The 23,462-nt window shown below is 36.5% G+C and overlaps 2 protein-coding genes and 1 long non-coding RNA gene across 3 annotated transcripts; all 3 read right to left on the bottom strand.

Annotated features, from left to right (window-relative positions):
* Positions 1–3,914: 3,914 nt before the first annotated feature.
* On the bottom strand, positions 3,915–10,141 carry LOC132626707 (uncharacterized). The gene is made up of 6 exons (XR_009577587.1): positions 9,875–10,141; positions 9,038–9,088; positions 6,356–7,741; positions 4,978–5,749; positions 4,594–4,885; positions 3,915–4,020 (listed from the first exon to the last, which is right to left on the bottom strand). It is a non-coding gene; the product is annotated as an uncharacterized LOC132626707 (long non-coding RNA).
* A 945-nt stretch (positions 10,142–11,086) lies between these two features.
* LOC132626708 (pectinesterase inhibitor 3-like) lies at positions 11,087–12,437 on the bottom strand. The gene has a single exon (XM_060341663.1). It carries the CDS (start codon positions 12,067–12,069, stop codon positions 11,251–11,253), a length of 819 nt encoding a protein of 272 aa, XP_060197646.1. The 5' UTR covers positions 12,070–12,437; the 3' UTR covers positions 11,087–11,250.
* Positions 12,438–13,596: 1,159 nt separating this feature from the next.
* On the bottom strand, positions 13,597–21,561 carry LOC132626709 (universal stress protein PHOS32). The gene is made up of 4 exons (XM_060341664.1): positions 21,290–21,561; positions 15,117–15,226; positions 14,908–15,026; positions 13,597–13,895 (listed from the first exon to the last, which is right to left on the bottom strand). The coding sequence occupies exons 1-4, from the start codon at positions 21,465–21,467 to the stop codon at positions 13,814–13,816; spliced, it is 489 nt and encodes a 162-aa protein (XP_060197647.1). The 5' UTR covers positions 21,468–21,561; the 3' UTR covers positions 13,597–13,813.
* Between the last annotated feature and the right edge of the window lie 1,901 nt (positions 21,562–23,462).

Consider the following 23,462-nt stretch of genomic DNA (forward strand, 5'->3'; position numbering starts at 1 on the left):
CCGTTGAAACTTTAAATAAACTTGTTGGCAATGAAAAAGAGCCTTAATCATACCTTAAGTGCACAGCTACCACGTCCACTCTCTTATTTTTAGTTGATTTTTAGCTCAAATCGAAGGCAACGCGACGTAGAACACTTTTCTCTTCATGGGCTTCGGGATTCGGGGCTCAGATTTTGATCAAACTTTATTTATCTCTCTAAGTCTTTCCTCCCTCTCTCTCTATAGAATTTTCTGGATCTTTTCTGATCTGAAAATGTGGAGGACGAGGCTGAAACCTCCCTTAAATAACAAGGAAATGGGCCTGACCCGGATTGGAATCGGGTTGGGCCCATTTCACTGCCTAGCTTGACCTTTCCGCCTTAAAATGTTCATATCTCCTTATCCCGATGTCACCTATCGGCCCACGACCTACCGTTGGAAATATATTTCAATTATCTACAACTTTTATTTCTGGGCGTTTTCCCAATTCCAGACTTATAATGCCGTTTTTGCCCCTCCAAGTCAGGTCATCCGAAAACGTTTTCTTAAAATATTCGTTTGGAGGGCTTCCACTTTGATTTGGCCCCAAGGCCCTTCACAAGTTGTGTTTTACTTTACATATGCGATTCATATAACTTGTCACGTGTCCCAAAAAAAATATTGACGTGTGGGCCCCACCTCAGTTAATAATCTGACGTTCAAAAATACGGGATATAACAATGTTGCACTGCGTCTGTCAAATGAAAATAGGGCCTCTTCAGCAGGACTTCATGGTACCATCTTGGTATATTATTATACTGAGATAGTATCATTGACTCTATTCTCATTCTGAGATACTACAATCTATCATTGACTCTATTCAGCAGGACTCCATGATACTATCATGGTATACAAATATCCTGATATGGTATCATGTTGGACTACTTCAGCCAATGAAAAATGATACTATCTTGGTATACGAATATACTAAGATGGTATCACGAAGAACTGCTTCATCCCATTCACACATCATGTTTCTACATTTTCATTGAAGCATCAATGAGAAACTCTTCAGCAGACTTGCATGATACCATCATGGTATATTTTATATACCATGATGGTATCATGTTGGACTGCTACAGTCCACTAATGAGAATCTTCATGATACCATGTTGGACCTGCATGATACCAACTCAGTATATTCATATACTAAGATGGTATCATGCAAGTCTGCTGAAGAGTCTCTCTTTGATACTTCAATAAAAATGTAGAAACATGATTGTGTATGGGATGAAGCAATCCTTCATGATACCATCTCAGTATATTTATATACCAAAATGGTATCATGTTAGACTTCTATAGTCCACCAATGAGATTCTTCATGATATTTGGACCTGCATGATACCATCTTGGTATATGAATATACTGAGATGGTATCATACAGGACTGCTTCTTCCCATTCACAATCATATCAGACTATTCAGTAGACCTGCATGATACCATCATGGTATATGCATATACCATGATGGTATTATGTAGGACTGCTGAAATGTCCATCGAAATGGGAGACTATTCAGCAGTAAACCCCCCTCCCCCCCTCCTGTAATACCATCATGGTATATGCATATACTGACATGGTATCATGTTGGACTGCTACAATCCACCAATGAGAATTTTTAGTAGACCTGCATACCATCATGGTACATGCATATACTGTCATGTAGGACTACTTCATCCATTCACAAGCAGACAACAAACTAATAATAAAACTTTAAAAGACAGAGATTTTTAATAACAACAAAATATCATTCGAATCTAACACATACCAAACATACTATTTCAAAAACAAAAGTCTTCATATCTAAAAACAACACATATTCGCTTCACCGATTACTACAACATACTAAAGTATTAAATTTTCATATTGCAACAAAAACTTAACCATGAAAAAACACAAAACATAATACTAAGTCTTTTTCTTCTTCTTCTTTCCACATATTTGTTTCCTCACCTTCCAGGATTCTCAGACTCACTATATTCATTCTTCTCTTGCTTCTGTCTCCCATAATGCCAAAATAATATCACATTCTCAACAGCGATTTGAATGTTTTCAATCAAGTACTCCGCAAAAAGAGCCATAAAAATACCACAATCCCTGCATAAAAAAAGAAATATCAGTACAATATGCAAAATAAAATAAATAAAGGAAAAAATATGAAAGGACAAAAATCATACGAGTTACTTTGTTTTGACAAATTATCAAACAATATCACATCTAATGGATCGCTTAACTGATGACCCCGGTGAACACCGTTTTTAAGTGCAATATCAGTTCTGATTGTATAAAAGTCAATTGTCTGCAAGAAAAGAGGTAACAACACATGATATGGCAACAACACATGATATGGATCAATCGCCTCCTAAGTAGTTGCAGCATATTGAGGACTGCGCATTGAATCGTAGAAATAAAAACACCTATCGTGTATTGACAGACATCCCAAAACCCAATTCCACTTTGAACCTAAATGCATAGGAAACAGCACATAGTTAACCTCAGCCCATGGAGTGCCGCAAAACATACGAAACCCATATATACTCCATAATATCGGTCGACTTATCTATCAAATGATCCACTCTCCCATCAGACACAAACTTTCCAAACAGCTTTCTCAACGTGTTATTGAAGTACATGTCCGTAGTTGTCACCCTAATCGGCATTGAACCATATTTTTATTTTTTCTTCAAATAATAGAATATAACATCCAAGTGCTACAAAAAAAATGACACCAAAAAGGCATAAGTAACCACTTATTCAAACTGATAGAGTAAAAAACAAAGTACACATTCAAATACACATACATCACATGGTATTGGACTGCGAGGATAGTTTAACGTGTGGAACCACGTCTTACTACGAACTGTTGAAACTTTAAAATTGAACCCTGGCTCCACATAGTCATCATCGGTAGTATAAACATCAACACTACCCCTATAACAACATACAAACTACCAATTTCAAAACAACACAAACTATAAGACAAAAACAAACAACCATAACAGACATAAGAACTGAATACATATGGGCGCGTGATCATATCTTTATCAACGAACTCTGAGAAATTTTGCATAAGGCTGTATTGAACAGGAATTGTTATACTCGGAATCAACGGAGACCTGCCTTTCACAAGCTTCGGGGGTGTTTCACCCACAGTGCTAAGGCCAGAACCAGCCACAAATGGTGACTGTTTTCCTTAGCTGGCCGTCTTGGCCTACCCCTCCGAGATACGACATGTGTTGTCTTCTCATCATCTATCTCCACTATAGAGGTGCTTGGCGGAATCACAAATGTAAGGGCTTCTTCTTCAGAATCAGTAACAGCACCTTGTACCCCCGACGGACCAACTTCAGAATCTTGAATAGTCTCCGTTAACTTAGAAGGAACCTCCACTACCACATGACAAATCTGGCTGCATAATATCATCTCCCCCCACTGCGGAAACAACAGACTCATCAGCGGCATTTGCGCTCTTATCAACAACACCTTCTCCATGAGGTAACACAGCATCTCTAGCTTGATCATCTATAATTGCGTCAGCGGTAAGGGTCTCTTGACAGTCATCTTTGGTACATTAATCATCTTCTATCACTTTACTTTCTGCAGCAGCACCAACTTTAGCATATTGTATGATCGTTGCTGTCTCAGACTCACTCATATGCGGAAAATCATCATCATCCAACAAATTTGCATGATCAGTTTTCAGCTCAGCTGTCTGCTCATTTCCATCTTTTTTATTCTTCTCGTTATTCTGTGTGATGGCAGCATAGCCGACTCACTCATGGAGACAAAAAAACCCAATCTGAGAATCAATTTTTTTACCAACTATCTCCTTGCTAACACCCGCAGTGTCAATACCTCCTACACCATCCTTCACAATGTCATTAACCACCACCACCACCCCCCCCCCCCCCGAACATCTCCCGCTTCTTGGTTGAAATCCATAGCCAAATCATTAAATATGTATGTGCCCCACCAGAGTAAGCACATTCATCCTTCTTCTTCTCCTGTGTACAAAATGGAAAAATATAAAAAATTCTTAAAAATAGACTGACAGGGCATTGAACACACAAACACTTCTAAGAAAAATCCTATATGATACCAATTTGGTATATAAGAATACTGGGGCATCATTGAGGATCAACAATTCATTAACCAAGTGAAGTATCATAGATGAACCTTTTATCCTCTATGATGCCCTGTCAGTATACTTATATACCATGGGGGCAGCATAAAGGGTGAAAATGACTCAATACTCTATATATCATAATCAAATCATCTATGATGCCCCTGTCAGTATATTTATATACCATGGGGGAATCATAAAGGATTAATATGGGGCATAATAAATGATGAATGGTCAATCCTCTATGATGCCCTGTCAGTATATTTAGATACTACAGGGGTATCTTATAGGATGAAGGTTCAATCCTCTATCATGCCTGTCAGTATAGTTATATACCATCAGGGCATCATAGAGGATAAAAGGTTCAATCCTCTATATACTATCAAAGTATCATAAAGGACAAAAAATTAGTACATAACACACGCTAGCTAAAACAAAAAAAAATGAACAATACCGGCAAATCAGGGTTTGCATCTACTTTCTTGTTCAGATACCCAATAGCTTTAAGGATCTCTCCAAACTTTGAATCAACATGAAGTCGATACGCCTCTAACTCCTTCTTCAAAATAGCATTTCTAGATTCACAATCACCACGACTACTCTGACCTATATCTCCCGTTGGCGCTTGTGTGGAAAAGAATCCATCGCTGAAACGTTGACTTTGAGAAGGCTCATGGGCAATCAAATGGTAATCTATCTAAGTCTAATACCAACCTCTCGTCCTCGGTTCGAAATACATTCCTCAACTACAATTACAGTTAACAAAAAAAATAAAAATCTTACACAAAATTATAACATCAAAACTAACAAATATCTAACATGTACAGAACTAGAATACCTGATCAGGTTATAAGCCAAATATATCTATCTTCTAGTTTAGAATACGAGGGGTCAGGCCAAAGGCATGCTCGGCAAAATGACCTCCCAAAGTTGGGCAGCACCCGTACAGTCAGATCCGTAATAAAAGAGGAAATCCACCATGTCGATAAACGAAGGCTTTGTCCTGAACTTGTTCGAGCACGATTCAATATTGCCTTAAACACGTCTATCTCCATGGATAGTTATTGAACTCACCACTCTCAACCAAATCAAAGTACCCCATATCAACAACTTTGGTCTTCAACGTAGCAAACAAGAACGTGTTTACAAAGTACAAAACTACCATCTTCACCGCGTCAGCATCGGACCTCCAAATTTTTTTATTAAAACATTGCTCCAGCTGACCCCATGTCATTGGCTGAACTCTTAAAGTACTTTTTCACCAACCGATTGGACACTGATTTGACCGTGATAGATGTACCATCTTTATATTTTAACCCCGTAACAAGACCAAACTCACCCAACCCAAAATGCAGCTTGGCACCACTCACCACAAAGTGCAGTGCATCATCTTCCAAGAAATGCACCTCCCTCATCAATAGATTGTACAACACTCGCCCCTGTACCATAATTGGAGGTATGTCCAAGAAATACCCAAAATAGGTATTTCTAAATAGCGCAAGCTGCTTAGTTAACAACTTGTCATGCAAATCACCAATAATATTGCAGCTCGTGTTGCACTCAATCTTTGGCTTATAGTCAATATCCATCTTTATATAAAAATCACCAACCTACAAACACAATGATTATCCAAAAAACCTACATCAAAAACAACAAACCTCATTACTCTATCACACACATATACCAACTATCATATACCAAGTACTCTGTGATTCCTAAATAGTATATAAATATACTAACAGGGTATCATAGAGGGACAACTAAAAATAACTTAAACTACTAAATCCTCTATGACACTATCATAGTATAAAAGAAGAGAAAAGGTTGCATCACTTCAAAAACACCCAGTGCTCTGTGATGCCTAATAGTATATAAATATACTAACATGGTATCATAGAGGGACAACTAAAAATGACTTAAACTACTAAATCCTTTATGATACTATCAGAGTATCACAGAAGAGAAAAAGTTGCAGTACTTCAAAAACACCCAGTACTCTGTGATGCCTAAATAGTATATAAATATACTAACAGGGTATCATAGAGGACCAACTAAAAATAGCTTAAACTACTAAATCCTCTATGATACTATCAGAGTATCACAAAAGAGAAAAAGTTGCATTACCTCAAAAAAACACAGAGTATTCACATACAACTTCCATCTCACCACAATTTTGCATAAAAGTATAGAAAATCAAAGGTAGTAAAAAAAATTACCTTAATATCATCAAATTTTTAGGGGTTGCAAGGGTTGTATTGGGTGTTGTTTCAGGAATTGATTCATAAGGAATATCTTGTGATTCAACGGTCTTTTTTCTTTTATTCCTCAAATTCTCATCAACTGAACCATCATGCACTACTTGTTCCTTCCCATTTCTTTTAACATTCTCAACATTTTTATATGTCACTGCTTCATCAGCATCCCCTGAGTGTTTGGGTTTTGGGTCATCACTCGATTTTGGGTCACCCTGATTCAGTTTAGGGCTACCCACAGAAACCGATGGCGAGTCACCAATGTGCAATGAAAAATTTGGGACCGACATCCTTGAAGAAATAGAGTCTTCTATACCTACACCTTCGTCTAAAGATTCAACAACATCAGTAAGAACTCGATAATGGCCCCTCCATTGAGATGTAACACGCTTATGACCCATAAAAAACAACCAACAAAAAAACAACACAGTAAAAAAGAGCAAAAAACATGGAAAAAATATTAAAAATAACGATTTTGAAATTTTTTAGAAACAACTATTGCTAAAAACTCTGTAAAACTAGGATCCTGTATGAAATAAACCATTAAATAAAACAAAAAATAAGGATAAGAATCAATGAACCCATTAATGAAAGTTATCTGATGCAACCAACTCTCCCTTTGTCAATTTCAAAACTCCACCTGAAAAAAGGAGCATGAACAAACGTGGCAAAGTGAAGAATAGTGATTAGGGCCGAGTTGGGTTAGTTGGGCAGCATAGGTGCTAATTAGGAGGGGGCATGTTTAGGTTATATTTTTCAAATGGGCTGGGCATAAGCGAAAATACTTTCAGAAGGGGTATGGGCTCGTAATAAAATTAGGTTGGATGGGCAGTAGGTGATGTTTTCCCTAAAGTTTTATATGATGGGTCGGGTTTCCAGGTCCTATACAAAGGACAGAAGAAATTATCCTTGTAAATACGTATTGATATTCATAAAATTCTATTTTTTTTTCTCTTCTTGTTTTTGTCACACCCCGACTTTACTAGGGTGTGATGGGCACCCGACCCCATATCTGGAGCCGAGCGAACCCGCTGACTCTTGTTACATATAGAAACTCTTGAATCGGTAAGGAAAGAAATACATAGTAAGCTCTCCAATATGTATATATTTTGTTTTCATAAGTAAACTCTGACATCATATAAGGCTCGTGACATAAGACATAATAACATATCGGCTGCTGAAGCCGCTTACAGACTGACAACTCAATACCCATTGCTTTGTCTGCAAAGTCTCTAACATAGAACAAAACATCATAGCATATACTTGGACCTGGCAATCCTCCGGGACAAATGGAGTTAGCCATCTCCGCTGGAACATCTTCAGTAAGGTCTTCTAATCATCTAGGAGTACCTGCGCGGCATGAACGCAGCCCCCGAAGAAGAGGAGTCAGTACGAGCAATGTACTGAGTATGTAAAGCATGGATAGTAACATAATAAAGGAATATGCAGAATGAATAATGACAGGATAGACATATGGAGCTTATCCTGGGACAGATGTAACCTATACATATGATTGCCTTTCTGCAGATGTCATGCATGTTTAGTTTCTTTTTCAGAAAAACGGTGTTTCTTATTTACATATACAGAAAACAGAACATTTCAGAAAATGGTGTCCTTCCTTTACATTCACAGACGCCGAGTACATCGGCTCTCCCACCCCCCTCCCCAACAGTGTCCCAACATATTGTATATATATATATATATATATATATATATATATATATATATCACAAATACAGACGCCGTATCCGGCTCTCCCCTATCCCGCGTCCGGGCATCCCGCGTCCGGGACGAAATCCAGCTGAATCAGGTGGTGAAATAACAGTGGCCCTTCCCCTTTCCCATATACATATACATATACATATTCACATTCATATTCATATGTTATACAATTGGCATGCATGAGAGCCCAAAGAAAGTCATGTGTCCATCGGAGTGACGTAAGGTCGAAACCCTCCGGTTACATTATGGAATAATCGGGTCACTTGTCTCACCTTGAAGGAACGATAATTATAAGGCGAGACTATCAACGGAAAATAGCTTTAAGAGGAGACACAGAATAAGATCATTGGCATTATAACCGTCAATTCATATGCTTTGAAGTCTTTTAGAAACTAGTACAACACTTTCATATTCACATTGGATTCTTAGCTCAAGACTCTTATTCGTGGAATCATTCTTGTCATACTTATCATAGGCATATTCTCTTTTCTGACGTCATCGTTATCATTATCGTCATGGAAGTATTCTCGTTGGGATAGGTACAGTACTTGTCATTTGGTAATGGAATAAGGATCGAAAGTTTCTTTTGGATTCAGCTTCAACGTAAGTCAAGCGGAATAATAAGGTAAATCCGGGAAACAATGGGCCCACCTCGGATCAAATGAGGCGGCGCGCCAAATTTACATATGTTACATGTCATGGCGTTACTTGTGAGGGTTTTAGGGTCATCGGGTCCTATTTATGCAAGTTCTAGAGGTTTAGGAAATTCTTCCAACCTTTTGCACACTTTTTAATTCAATTCTACTGATTGAAAAAGGAGAAACTTTAGATGCGGATTCTGGAGGGTAGAAGGGTCCCCGAGGTTCTTAACCAACATATTACGTCTAAGACATGCCATAGGAAGAAGGGTGAAGCCTTACATACCTTTTCTGCTTCTTATGCGACTCCAAATTCACGTTCCAAATCCGCCAAAATCTACAAATTGGTCATGTTTACCAAAACTTGATTAGAGCCTTTAGAAGTTGATTCTTTAAAGTAACACTTTGTCTGCCGAAATTTCGGCAGCATTTCCCCTGTAAATGTACCAACCCCGAGAATACGGCTCGGCCCCAAATCAACAACAACAATCCGGGAATTTGACCCGGCCAAACCAACAACAATGCCAACAATCATAGTAACACTTTAATATTCAGTTTTATTCAATTCAACTCACATATCTTTCAAAACGATTCAATCAACATACTTCTTTGTCCAACACTTTCCAATTTCCACAAGAACAATAACAACTTCACTTCTAACCATTTTATTCTCATTTCACCTCATGAAATCCACAACGACATCAACTAGAACATCACATTAAACCAATTCATTGTAGCTTACAAAACATCACCATTCTCGGCCACAACATTACAAACATATTTCCATGAATTTTTCCATCTTTTCTATACACTACAACAACAATCAAGATACTAGATAAAATTGGTTCATCATCCTTACATACAACAACCCACACACGGCCACACACACCATGCACACGGCCACTATACAACATCCATGATTTCATGTTTTTCATCCGTTTTACATCATGGAATTCACAACACAACAATCAAACCACTTAATAAAATCAATTCATGACCTCTACACATACTACCATATTCGGCCATCACACTACACACACATGCACCATAAATTTTCATCCATTTCTACATTCTACAACATTCACAAACCATTTATAACATATAAAAGAAGATGAATTCTTACCTTTTTGCACTTGCTTCTTCAACTTGGCTAGAGTTTCCAACTTGCCCAACCAATGCTTTTCTTACTCCAACAACTACTCCATGTTGTAGAGGACCTTCCACTTGCTTGGAATACTATAAGGAAGTAATTTTTCTTCATCAACTTTCCATGGCTCAATTTTATGGAGCCATGGCCGAACCTACCCCTTGCTTCTTTCTTCTTTTCCTTTGTTTTTCTTTCTCCATATTTCTAGAGCTTTTTATGGAATTTTGTGACTAATATTTCATATATATATAGCCACTCCAACATGTGAAGGGCACATGCTTCCTTTTATTAATTAATTCTTTTCTAGAATCTTCTTTCCTTTTCTTGAATTTTCCTTTAATTAGAAGATGACTTATTTTGGTCATCTTTTCCCCCTTTCTTTTTTTTTTTTTTATATATATGTCACATGGCCAAGGGTTCTTCTGGAATTTTTCTTGAACTCCATCGCGAAATTACCATTTTGCCCCTAAGTTCCCACATTATTTCCATTGATCATTTTGCGAATTTCTCCTTTTGCCCTTAACCTTTCTCAACATTTCCATACTAATAATAATCATAAATAATATTTTCAACCACTCATACATTGAAATAATGTTTTTGAAAATGATCTTGCCCCTAACTTTCCACGGCGACTTTGGAATTTCCAAACGTACAATATACGGGCTATAACAGTTTTCTCTCAAGCCAGACCCCACGATGTGGATTTCACTGGGTTGTTGTTGTTGTTTTCTCTCAAACTATACCAAATCCTAGAATATTTTACCTTTAATTTCATCTCAATTTCGCATTTAATTTGCATCAGAGTCGGAACGCATCTCAATTTATGCCATATTGGTGTGCGTGGGGCTCACATTAGTTGTGGATGTGGTAGTTGTTCTTTTATTATAGTGTTTGAAATATTTTTTTTCTTTGAGCCAATTTTGTAGGTTAGAGTTAGACACAAGATAACAATTCTTTTATTATAGTATGAGAGCATGATAACAACAATTGCAAGAATGGGGAAGAAATGGCTTGTATCCCGAAAGTTTTATAGGATAAAGATAAATTTGTTAAATATGTATAAAATTTTGAATTCCCTTAATTAAAGTAAGAAAAATACAGATTCAACTCCGATATTTTTGGATTTTTTTAAACCTCTAATTAAAATTCCTATAGAGTCCGTCCTGCATTCACTATTCAGCCATCTACTTCTGCAAAGGAGAGTTTCTATGTATTTCACATAATCAGAAAAGGACAGAATGACAATAAAATAAAATAAAACATTAGGAGACGTGATTAAGCATCACTCCTACTCGTGCTTCTAAACCAATATATTTAATTAGTTTCACTAAATATGAAATTATATTATCTAATCAACTCGCAAGTTGTGAAACAATGGCTAGGCAATTGCTAGTCATCTTAGTCATCTTTTCACCATAACCAATCAAAGGAGAAACCACACCTTCAAAGGCATCTTGACAATCAGAAATGTCAGTAATAGCAGCACTAAGCATAGTGCTCATACGTCCACTACCATGAATACGTAGTGCCTCAATAGCTTGCTCATAATTATACAACACAGTATCCCAACTGTCAAGGCAAGTTTTAAGCATTTTCTTAGTTTTGGGTGGAGTGGCAGGTGATTCAGAAGCTCTTTTGACAGCTGCAAATCCCAATTTTGCGAACTGATCACTTGCCTTCATAGCTACTTCAAGAATTTGTTGTACGTTAACGACATTTCCGTGCAGAAATGGCGCGACAGTTGTGGTGCAAAGATCAGGGTAGTCAGTATTGTCGCATATCTTCTTTATACTAGTAATATCATGATCATTACTTTCACCCTCGTTGTTTCGCGTATTGATGGACATAAGAGAAGATGAGAAGCCCGAGGCGCCTGCTTGACCACTAGAGGAAATTGATTCAGTGGAGATGGAAGAAAATTCTGATGGTTCAAAGGAAGATGACGAAGATTCTGTTTCGGATGGTGTGGGTAAAGGAGAATCTGAAGGAGGAAAAGAGATGTCAGAATTAGCTGATTGTGATGGTGAGTTTTGAATTTCATTTTCATTTTCATATCCAGGAGGGTATGAAGAATAACTGATTGGAGAGTTTGCATTTGATGCAACATTATTAATGGATTGTGCTGAAGTGAGGGTGAAGAGGAGGAGGAAAGAAAGGAATAGAGGTTCCATGTTTTATTTGAAGTTTGTAATTAATTGACCAAATGGTAAAGGGGAGGAATGAATTGAATGATGCTTCTACAGAAATAGAAAGTAAGTAATAAGGGAGGGAGGAGAGTTGAGTTACCATAGAAAACAGGTTGACATGAATGAAAATAGGAGGACCTTTAAAATGTTAACAAAGTAACTAATGGCAGATCTACATTGTCGGGACTCCCTACATTCGAGAGAACTTTTTGAATACTATCTAATTAAGTCCACACTAGTCATTATATATAAAGGATTTAATGATATATGTATAGCGATATTACACATCCATTGACTTCAAAATTCTGGATGGCATACAACTATATATTTTCTTGACAAACTCCTATCCTGTAGTAAATATGTAGAGCTAGGTGTATCTTGGACATCACTTTCTTACAGTCCAAATAAAGATCTGTAATCCAAATAAAGATCATAAATATAAGAAAACAGAGAAAATGAAAACTAGTGAAAGATGGTCATTTATATTTGACTAATGTGGTTAGTTATCATTTGATACGCTCTTGTCCAATAGGTATGGCAAATTCATATTCGATGCGAGTATAAAATAAAGTAATACTGACGGATCTTAATCTAAGAGAAAAGGCAACTAATCCGGAAATCAATATGGAATTTCAAACGGGATTATATTCCTCTAAAAATGATATTATGAGAGCTAATAATGATCGAAATTATATGATTCCTTCCTCGCATTTTTGTCTTCTGGTTTTATGTGCAGGGCAGGAGGTGGATGAGCGAAGAATTAGTAGTTGTTTTTCTTGTTTTTTTCTGGATTGATCATGATATTGGTTTGTGTTTCTCGATTAAAATAATATGCACATGAAATATAATGAATTTATACATTGCTAGTATAATTTTACTAATTATAGTAGATTACAAATCCTCCCTTCCCATTTGGCTGCGATATTACCAAGCCTTACACTTTTTAAGTTTTCAGCAGTAAATATCATTGGAAGTGAATTACAATACGCTGTCTGTTTTTACTAAGAACTCTTTTAAGTAAAACAAAGTTGGGAGGGGATTTAAGGACCTCAAAAGAGTAAATCTTACATATAGATTAACCTGTCTAACTTATATAATGCGCTGGCTTCATGAGTCTTTATCTAATACTGTTATGAAAATGCAACCTAATGCAGCAATAGTAAGCAGTAAGCACAGGGCAGTTGAATTTAGGGATAGTCGTGAATGAAATTTTTTGAGACTGGTAATATAGATAGTCATGAATGAAATAGTAGTACCATAAAAAGGTTCAGCTACCACATAATGTCAAGTTTGAAACAGAACAGAAGGGAATTCAAAACATGCTTATTTGATAAATCCTCAAAAAACCTTTTCTTCACAGGATAAGATTTTTGTACCTGTATCAAAAGTCAAAACCATATTTTCCATCTTTCATGTTGATTGTAGCACAATACTGCCTGCTTTAGTGAAGCTACCTTAGATAAACTAAAAAGATAAGCATATAAATAGCAAGCGCTTAATGATGAAGCCAAATTGAAGGAGTTCGAAAAGTTTATTTACTGCAGCAACCCAAAGTGACAGGAATTACAGCGGTTCAACATGAGGGTACATAATACACACATCAGTCATCACCATATCCAAAGTTCACCATAATATAGAAGCTTGATCCAACATAAACCTTGAAAACAGACAAGATTATTTTAACATAAGCTAAGATCTCAATGACAACAAATCAGCTCTGCTAGTAAAATTAGCCTTCTGCAAGCTTCACAACAGTAACAGGACACGTAGCATTATTCACCACAAAGTTGCTGACACTGCCCATAATAGCCCTGTAAAGATAAAAAGGAGGAAAACTGTATGTTAGAATCCCCTTTATTTCAAGCAGCGTGTAGTGACTAATGCCAATTGCTAAATGATTATGAGATTTTTGCTGAAATTCTACTCGAGTAATATCTGTAGACAGGTTCCAAGTTTACTCATGCCATGTCAATACATTTGGCTAGCGTTTGGCCATAGATTCCCAAATGTTTTTCGAAAAACTTGATTTGAGTGAAGTGTTTCAAGTTTTGAAAATGTGTTTGGTCATAGCATTTCAAAAACATACTTCATTTTTTGTTTTGGAAAACATGAAACATTACTTATACCCATAAGTTCTAAAAACTATCAAGAATACCCAACCATACAAAACATACATACTTGTTAATCCCAAGTTATGCAGAATATGATATTTTAATAACAACTGCTAATAACACACTTACTAGCTACTACAATTCAAATTATAATATACAGATCCATTTTTATCTTCGCATCGGATTTCTACAGTTGGAGTAATTTTCCCTAGGGCATCTTCTTCTACAGTTTGGGTACAGCTTAGCTCGTTCACTTTGTGGAAGAGACTGCCTTAATTGTGGAAACATGATAAATACGACTTTAATGGAGGAACATGATAGATAGAATTAGTTGGGTCATAAATAGATGGGTTTTTTAAAAAAAAATACAAAAGTTTGGGGTAGTTTTTAAAAGTTTTGAAAAGGCCAAAACATAGATCTTGGCCCAAAAACAGGTTTGAGCCAGAATTTGTGATTAGAAGATTTATTTTCAAAATCTGTCAAAATTTTATGGCCAAACAAAGATTTGAAAACAATCTTCAAAATATGCCCCCAAAATCTATGGCCAAACGGGAGCTTGGAATCTGGTAGCAAGAACTTATTGGCATCTTTGTCAAGAAACAACTGCAGCCAAAGCTCAGTTCTCCACAATAGTTGCAAAAGAAAAAGCAGTTTTTGACTTGGTACACAACATGATATTCAGTCACACAAGGAAATATAGAAAAGATCTAACCTCTTGATCTTTCCAAGCCCTCTGTTCCCTATGACCAGACAGCTCAACGGAGTTTTTTCAACTGCTTCACATAACTTCTCTCGAGCATCTCCCCAGAAAATTTTCATGACTACTAGAATCTGCTAACAAAAGAAAAAATTGTCAGATAACTTAATCTAGGTATGTTTCCTGAGAAACACCGGATCTCATAAAAGAAGAGAAAATATCACCTCCTTCTGCCTAGCAGCAAGGGTTATCATTTGCAATGTTTCGGGGTCGGGGCTAACCCCATACTTTTTCATTGTGTGGGCATCACATAACTCGTCTAAAGGAATGAAAGCTGCAAAAGAAAAAAAAGAAGATCTCAAAAGATGTATCAGAAGATAGAATCTCGCATTCATATCACATATTTTACCAGTAACAAGCCCAAGGCGATATCCTTTCACCACTACGATTCTTAGTAAGCTACTATAATTATAGCACCTAGACACGTCAAGAAAAGCTATTCGTAAGTAAAAGATAGGTGCAAGCATGAACTAGATGAATCTGCATATGCAACACTCTACCCAGTAAAAGATTAAACACTTTGAAGGTGTTTATTATAAGTAACTGTTGAGACTTCACAGCTGTATGTACTACCCTAATGCAATCTAGTTTCCTATCCCCTCTAACGGCCAATACTAAATTCCCAAAACAAATATTGTAACGTATCTGTATGGCACGGATGGGATTCTATATGAAACTCAAAAAACATGAGCTGCATCTTCAATCCTGATGATGACACTCTGAACGTATATAAAAAATCTGTTCTCTAATGAAAAATAAAAACTCTCCATACATAGACATGTGATTTAAGCCTATTCCAGTAACCAGAGTTCCCATGTCTATGACATCTAACCAACAAGCAAATAAAGCAGATATTTTTCTAGGTACGTCAACAGAGATGAACCTTATCTGATCTTCTGCAGCACTATGAACTAGTATTGCGGCCAAAGCTACAAAAAGCTGACACTAGAACCGATAAGAATATAGTAGGACAGACATAATTACATAAAAGCTCCAAATTTTTCACCAGCACACTATTGTTGTCAGAAACTAAAGGAATCTAGCTATCAAACTCTTCAGTGAAACATAAATTCCTTCAATATATAGAGACAAAAGAAAGCAGAATGTCTTGCAAATTGCTACACCACCAGTATTTGCAGCAAAGATTGTAATCTACAGTGTTTCATTTAGTTATATCACCTTGATACCCAAGAGAAAAATGGCTAACATGACCTACATATCAATCAATTCGACTATGTGAATCCTCTTATCCAATCAGATGATTCATACTACTGCAACCATCCTTCTCACCTGAGTTCCTTTGTCTAAGTGCGAGAACGGGTATTATTTGCAAAGCTCACACAGAATAAGTTTATATGACCAACATATAAGCTTATAAAATCAGTGAAATGCCATCCAAACGAACTCCATGATCCATATTTTATATCACAAAAACACAAAGACTAAGGGTGTGTTTGGTATGAAGGAATATGTTTTTGTTAGTTTTTAGCAATGAAATTAGGGAAATATGCAAGGTTTTTGGGATTAACGCATCAGGATTTGAACATGAAATCCTTGGCATGGTCCTGAGAATGGATCTAAAGAGACAAGAGCTAAATTAGAAACAGAAATCAGACATAACAGCAGATAAAAAGGGGAAGAAAAAGCAGATATTGGAATTAGAAAGACTGAAATGGGGTATGAACTCTGATGGGAAAAGGTCAGGATAAAGGGACAGGTTCCACAAGAGCAACTCCAGATGAAGATCAAAATACTAAGCTGGAATGCAAGGGATCTCAATGAGACGGGGAAGAGAACCACAATAAAGTCGCTCATTAAAAAGTGGAGAGCAGCTATAGTCTGTCTTCTGGAAACAAAAATAGAGGAATGGACTCCAAACTGGATCAGGCAGATATGGGGGACTAGATGGGTGGAATCGGCTCAACTAAATGTTATTGGTAGTAGTGGGGGTGTTATAGTGATGTAGGACAAAAGACAGTGGAACATCACGGAAATTCACAAGGGTTCTTACACTATTTCTTGTACGTTGGAAAGCACTCAAGAAGAATTTAGATGGTGCTTTACAGGAGTCTATGGTCCACATTCTAAACCTGAAAGAGAATTACTATGGCATGAATTGGCTGCAGTGAGGGGCTTGTGCAATGAGCAGTGGGTCCCACGTGGGGATTTCAATGTGTGCCGGTATGAGAGTGTGAGACACAATTGCACAAGAAGGTCAAGATCCATGAACACCTTCAGTGACATCATCCAAGATTTAGACATCATAGACTTACCACTTCAAGGAGCTAATTTCAATTGGTTCAGAGTTGAGGAGTCTCCACGGGCTTCAAGAATAAATAGATTCCTAATCTCTCCGGAATGGGATGAAAGTTTCAGAGCAATAAATCAATATGCTCTACCAAGAGTTGTGTCAGACCACAGACCATTGCTGCTGGAATGTGGAGAGTGGGAGTCAAACACTTCTTATTTCAACTTTGAGAACATGTGGCTAAAAACACAAGGATTTACTGATATGGTGCAAGGATGGTGGCAAAGCTATAGCATTGGAGGCAGCCCAGATTGTGTCTTAACGCAAAAATTAAGATGCTTGAAGAAGGACATCACTAGCTGGAATAGGGAGACCTTTGGGAAGTTGGAAGATCAAAGGAGCAGAATGTTGGAGGAATTAGCTCTTTTGGAGCAATCAACGGAGAACAGACTAATGACTAAGGCCGAAAAGGATAGGTCTTTGCATATAAAACTCAAGTTGCAGGATATGGCAAATATAGAAGGGGTCTCTTGGAGAGAAAAGTCTAGATGCTTGTGGCTCAAAGAAGGGGATAAGAACACAAAATTCTTCCATAGTGTAGCTAACTCTCACAGAAGGAGCAATCAAATTGACAAGCTGGAGATTGGGGAAGAAATTATTGATGACAAAGATGACAATAAAGCTGAAATTTTGAGGTTTTACCAAGCTCTCTACACTGAAGAGGAACAATGGAGACCTGCAGTCAAGTTTGAAAATCTGTCCAGTATTTCCCAAGCTGAAAAAGTCTGGCTTGAAAGAGATTTTGAAGAGGAAGAGGTCAGGAAAGCAATATTTTCCTGTGCACCAGACAAAAGCCCAGGCCCGGATGGTTTCACAATGGCTTTCTACCAAAGTGCTTGGGTCTTTATCAAAGAAGACATTATGGCTGCTTTTAACCACTTCCACCAACAGTGTCACATGGTCAAGTCCAACAATGCTTCATTCATAACACTGATTCCTTCTTGAAGAACAGACAGATAACTGATGCTTCATTGATTGCCAATGAGATGCTTGATGGAAGACTAAAAAGTGGAATACCAGGGATTATGTGCAAATTGGATGTGGAGAAAGCTTTTGACAAAGTTAATTGGTCTTACTTGCTTTCAGTGTTGAAGCAAATGGGGTTGGGAGATAGGTGGATAAGATGGATCAAATATAGTCGTGGATAAGATGGATCAAATATAGCCTTACTACTGTTAAATACTCTGTCTTGGTGAATAGAGCCCCCGTGGGCTTCTTCTCACCTCAGAAAGGAATAAGACAAGGGAATCCCCTCTCTCCTTTCTTATTCATCTTAGCTATGGAAGGTCTGAGCAATATGTTAGACAAAGGTAAACTCAACCACTGGATTGAAGGGTTCAAAGTGGAAAGTAGCCCAATTCACTCTGTAACAATCTCTCATTTGCTCTATTCAGACGATACTTTAATATTTTGTGGAGGGAGAAATTGCAGATGCAATATCTAAACTTGACTTTGATGCTTTTTGAAGTCATCTCGGGGCTTCACATCAACATGAGGAAAAGCAAGATCCATCCTGTGAATGAAGTGCAAAACTTGGCTGAATTAGCAGAAGTTATGGCATGTAACATAGGCTCCTTTCCATCAACATATCTTGGTCTTCCCTTGGGAGCAAAATTCAAAGACACCGGAGTATGGAATGGGGTGATAGAAAAGGTGGAAAAAAGGCTGGTAAATTGGAATATGCAATATTTGTCCATGGGAGGGTGGCTGACATTAATCAATAGTGTCCTGGATAGCATTCCAACTTCTATAATGTCCCTTATTCCTATGCCTGGTGAGGTGCAAAGTAAGCTGGACAAACTTAGAAGGACCTTTCTGTGGAAAGGTAACAGTGAAGAGCACAAATTTCACCTTGTGAAATGGGAAAAGGTTATACTACTAAAGGATCAGGGTGGGTTGGGAATAAGAGATCTAAACAAACTCAACAAGAGCCTACTGATGAAATGGTGGTGGAGGTATGGCCAGGAGACACCGCGCCTCTGGAAAGAAGTGGTCAACGCGAAGTATGGGAAACTTGACAACTGGTGCACCAAGAAAAATACAGCCCCTCATGGTGTTGCTCCCTGGAAGTACATTAATAATATGAAGGATGACTTCTTCCAGGAAGTGTCCTTTAGGATTGGAAATGGCACGTCTGTAAAGTTTTGGAAAGATAAGTGGTTGCTTAATATTCCCCTGAAAGACTCTCATCCTAGACTCTTCCTAATAGAAATAGAACCAGACTCCACAGTTGCAAGCAACAGGGATGGAAACATTTGGGATATCCGTTTTAGAAGAAATTTGCAGGACTGGGAACTGGGAGAGATCTTTGACCTGTTTAAATCTTTGGAAGGTTTTCCAGTGAATTCACAAACACCAGATAGCCTGAAATGGGGAGAATCAAGCAAAGGAGTGTTCTCAGTGAAGGCGAGTTATAATAGGATGAATACTATCAATGTTTTGACTGATCCTTGGCCTTGGAAATTGATATGGAAGACAAAATTACCGACCAAAGTCAAGTGTTTTACTTGGACAGCCCTCAAAATGCCATACTAACTCTGGAAAATTTAAAAAAGAAGAAGATCCATTTGGTGAACAGATGCTATATGTGCCAAAAAGATTCAGAGTCAGTTAACCATCTTTTTTTTGCACTGCCCTGTTGCAGCAGATCTCTGGCACATGTTTACAGCAATTTTTGGAATCAGTTGGACAATCCCATATAGCTTAAAAGGAGCAGTTGAAATTTGAAGCTTATGGAAAGTGGACAAAACCATTAACGAGATCTGGCAAATGATACCTGCGTGTATTTTTTGGTGTTTATGGACAGAGAGGAACAGCAGATGCTTTGATGGGACTTCAACTCCTAACTGTTCTCTAAAATCAAAGTGTTTAGTTAACCTTTTTAGTTGGAGCAATCTATACCCTGTGAATTTCATTGGCTCCCTCTCAGTGGCTTAGCAGCCTTGAGTCTTTTGCTCATGTTTTTAAACTCCGAGCTCTTACTAGTTTTTTTGCAGTGTCTGGAATTTTTAACCTTTTCTTTGTAAAGCTTTTTGCATCTGCTTGATGCTTTTGAATATAACAACTTACTTCATCAAAAAAAAAAAAAAAAAATTGCAATGCAATCAAAGGAATTATCTTATTTAGCTTTGTTAAGCTCTACATTTAGAGGTAATTTGCAGTAAAAATAAGATGATAACCCTAGCCTAGTATCTCTACAGAATCATATCTTCAACTAACTAATGACTAGAAGATACGAATAACTAGCTAATAAGCTTTTACTCTAGGATTTATTCAAAAAAAACTAATGCAGTAAATAAAGTTACTGCAGCATTCTAAAGCATAATTCTAACAATTTTCCTAGACAACGATTTCTTGAAAACTAAGTGGGTTTTTAATTTACTTTCTAGTGTTTGATAAGTAAGCAAAAAAAAAACATATCGTCCCAAGAGCATTTACATGCAATCTAGCAAAACATTATGTGAGCAGAGTGGGTTGGGAGTGAGGTGGGGGGTGGGGGTGGGGTGGAAAGGAGACAATTCGTGTGGAATGCCACTTGTAAAACTTGTTTTCCCTAATTCCATTAGCTAAGTCATTTTCCTCATTTTAAAGGAACTTATTTTCAAGATCAAATGTTTTCCGGGCAAGAACCCTGAGATCTCACGTTCAAATCTCAGCAGAGACAAAAAACATAGGAACTTATTTTCCAAGATCATTTTTCGGGCAAGAACCCTGAGATCTCACGTTCAAATCTCAGCAGAGACAAAAAAACACTCGGTGATTTCTTTCTATATGTCCTAGCCTTAGTGGACAGAGTTACCTCGTAGCAATTAGTCGAGGTGCACGCAAGGTGGCCGGACACCACCGTGATTTAAAAAAAAAGGAAATGTTTTCTAAAATACTTTGATCAACCAAATATGGAAAAATTGAATACCAAACACAGCCTAAGATCAAGATGGATCAATTTTATTTTTGGGGTAGGATTAGATAAATCTAGACATGCATGAAAAAGATGCAAAAATCAAAAACTAAAAAGAAATGAATACATACGAGAACCAGTGGTCTCCCAAAGCTGCATCTCGCCGTCTTCATAATGGCCTTCAGGTTGAACAGTAACAATAATAAGGTGATCTCCTTTACGAATAATGTTATCAATTGCCCATTTCAGAGCTTTCTTGCTGCATGCTGAGAAATCCACTGCTACCCCAACAAGTCTACCTCCTTCCATCCCTCTATTAATTATCTTAGCTTTCTTTCTTGGTTGAGCTGTTATAAGAGTGAAGAGCTTTGAACAACAATACAAAAATAGAAAGGGAAAAGCAATTGGGACACGACTATTCAAGATAGAAAAGTGGTGAAGTAGTGCGATGTTGATTTGTCGGATGGCATATTTGTTACCACATGTAAAAGCCACAATGTTGCTGTGGGACCCGCTTTTCTGGCTGATGATATTTTTTTGTCTCTCTTTCTTTTCACTAGATAAATATTGATATTTACAGGTGGACATCTGCTCATCAAAGTCTACAAATGAGAAAAGTTAATTTAGCTAGCGTTTGGTCATAGATTTTTCAAAAAATAAGCTGATTAATCTGATATGAGTGAAGGTTTTCATAATTTAAAAATGTGATAGGTCATAATTTTTAAAAAAGTATTTCAATTTAAAAAAAAAAAAAAACATGACTTATTCATCAAAGTTCTAGAACTAATTAGAGGTGTGCAAATTTAAATTTAAGCGATAAAATGAAATGAAATAATATTATTGATTTATTGATATTGAGTTTTTGGGGTTATATACTCATCAAAGATTTAGCACAAATAGGAAGATTCAATTTGGCGTTGCCTGAGATTGAACATTAATTTTTCAAATTTATCATTCTAAATCTTGAACTGCTCAATGCCATAAATTAACAAGTTCAAGTTTGGTCACTTTAGAGGTAAGATATATCACTCAAACCCGATGTATGAGCAAAGAGTCCAAATTGAATTGGGAAGTTGAATATACACATGTTGTTGTCTTGTAATTAGATATTTAAATCTAAAATATGTAATTTGATTATTTGAAGGTGAAGAATAATACAAATTAAGTGATTAAATTTTCAAATATTTTGGTCGGACGTAATTAAAATAGACATTAAAATATGTAATTTGATTATTTGAAGGTGAAGAATAATAAATGATTAAATTCTTCAAATATTTTGGTCGGACGTAATTAAAATAGACGCGTAATAGACCGTAACCAGAATATATGTATTCCAGAATAAAAAATTAGAAAGATAATTAGTTCATAGTAACACATGTTAACAGCTTGACTTTGACATTTCAAAAAAGAAGAAAAAGGAAAAGGAAAAAGAAAAAATCTAATTGATACAGATATTTTATCCTCAATTTTCATTTCAAAAGCTTAAAGTGTTGACAGCAATGGCACAGTTACAATTTTGTTAATTTGACTCAAATTCCGTAGTTATGTTTGAAAATTCACTTAATCTGTAAATAATTTATTTAGAATCTATAAATAAGTTTTTAAGAATTTAAAGCTCATAGATTTAAAGTATTAGTCTTACCTCTATTGACAAGCGATGTTTTGTTGTACTTCAAAGGAGTTTTGCGATGATTCATGCATTTGATAGGTCTTACAAATTAACTTTTCAAGAAAATTTTATTGAATAAGCATGATATTTTAAGGAGATTTTAAGAGTTAAAAGTAGAATGTATATAAGTAAAGATTGGTAGTTCTCTGAGGTCACGAGACTGAGTTTTTCACTTTTTATCTAAAGCAAAACGTTTGATTTAATCTGCATATGAAATTTGTCAAGAAAACGAAAATCCAGTATTCCAACTTTAACTTTATATCAATGACCCTTAGGACTTAGTGACTTGGAGGAAGAGGTGTCAATGTTATTGTTCGGCCGATTATTTTATAAAACTCATATTGACACTAATTTTCAGTTATTTTGTTTTATATAACTAAAATTAATTTTTTTGAAATCATCCCATCATATTGTTTTCTCTCAATATCGGCATGATTAGGTTAACTTACAATGTCTTTTTAAAACGTCACATAAGAGTTACAAGTTGAATTTTTTTTATTTTATTTTATTTGTTTAGTGGAGGAATATTTTATTAATTAGGTAAAAAAAAAAAAAAGGTTCCAAAACCAGCAAAGTGCCGACCAAATGAAAAGCAACAAACATCAGTAACAAGATTAGGAAAGTAGAAAGCCTAG

Source organism: Lycium barbarum, chromosome 2 (assembly GCF_019175385.1).
Source record: "Lycium barbarum isolate Lr01 chromosome 2, ASM1917538v2, whole genome shotgun sequence".
Classification (NCBI taxonomy): domain Eukaryota; kingdom Viridiplantae; phylum Streptophyta; class Magnoliopsida; order Solanales; family Solanaceae; genus Lycium; species Lycium barbarum.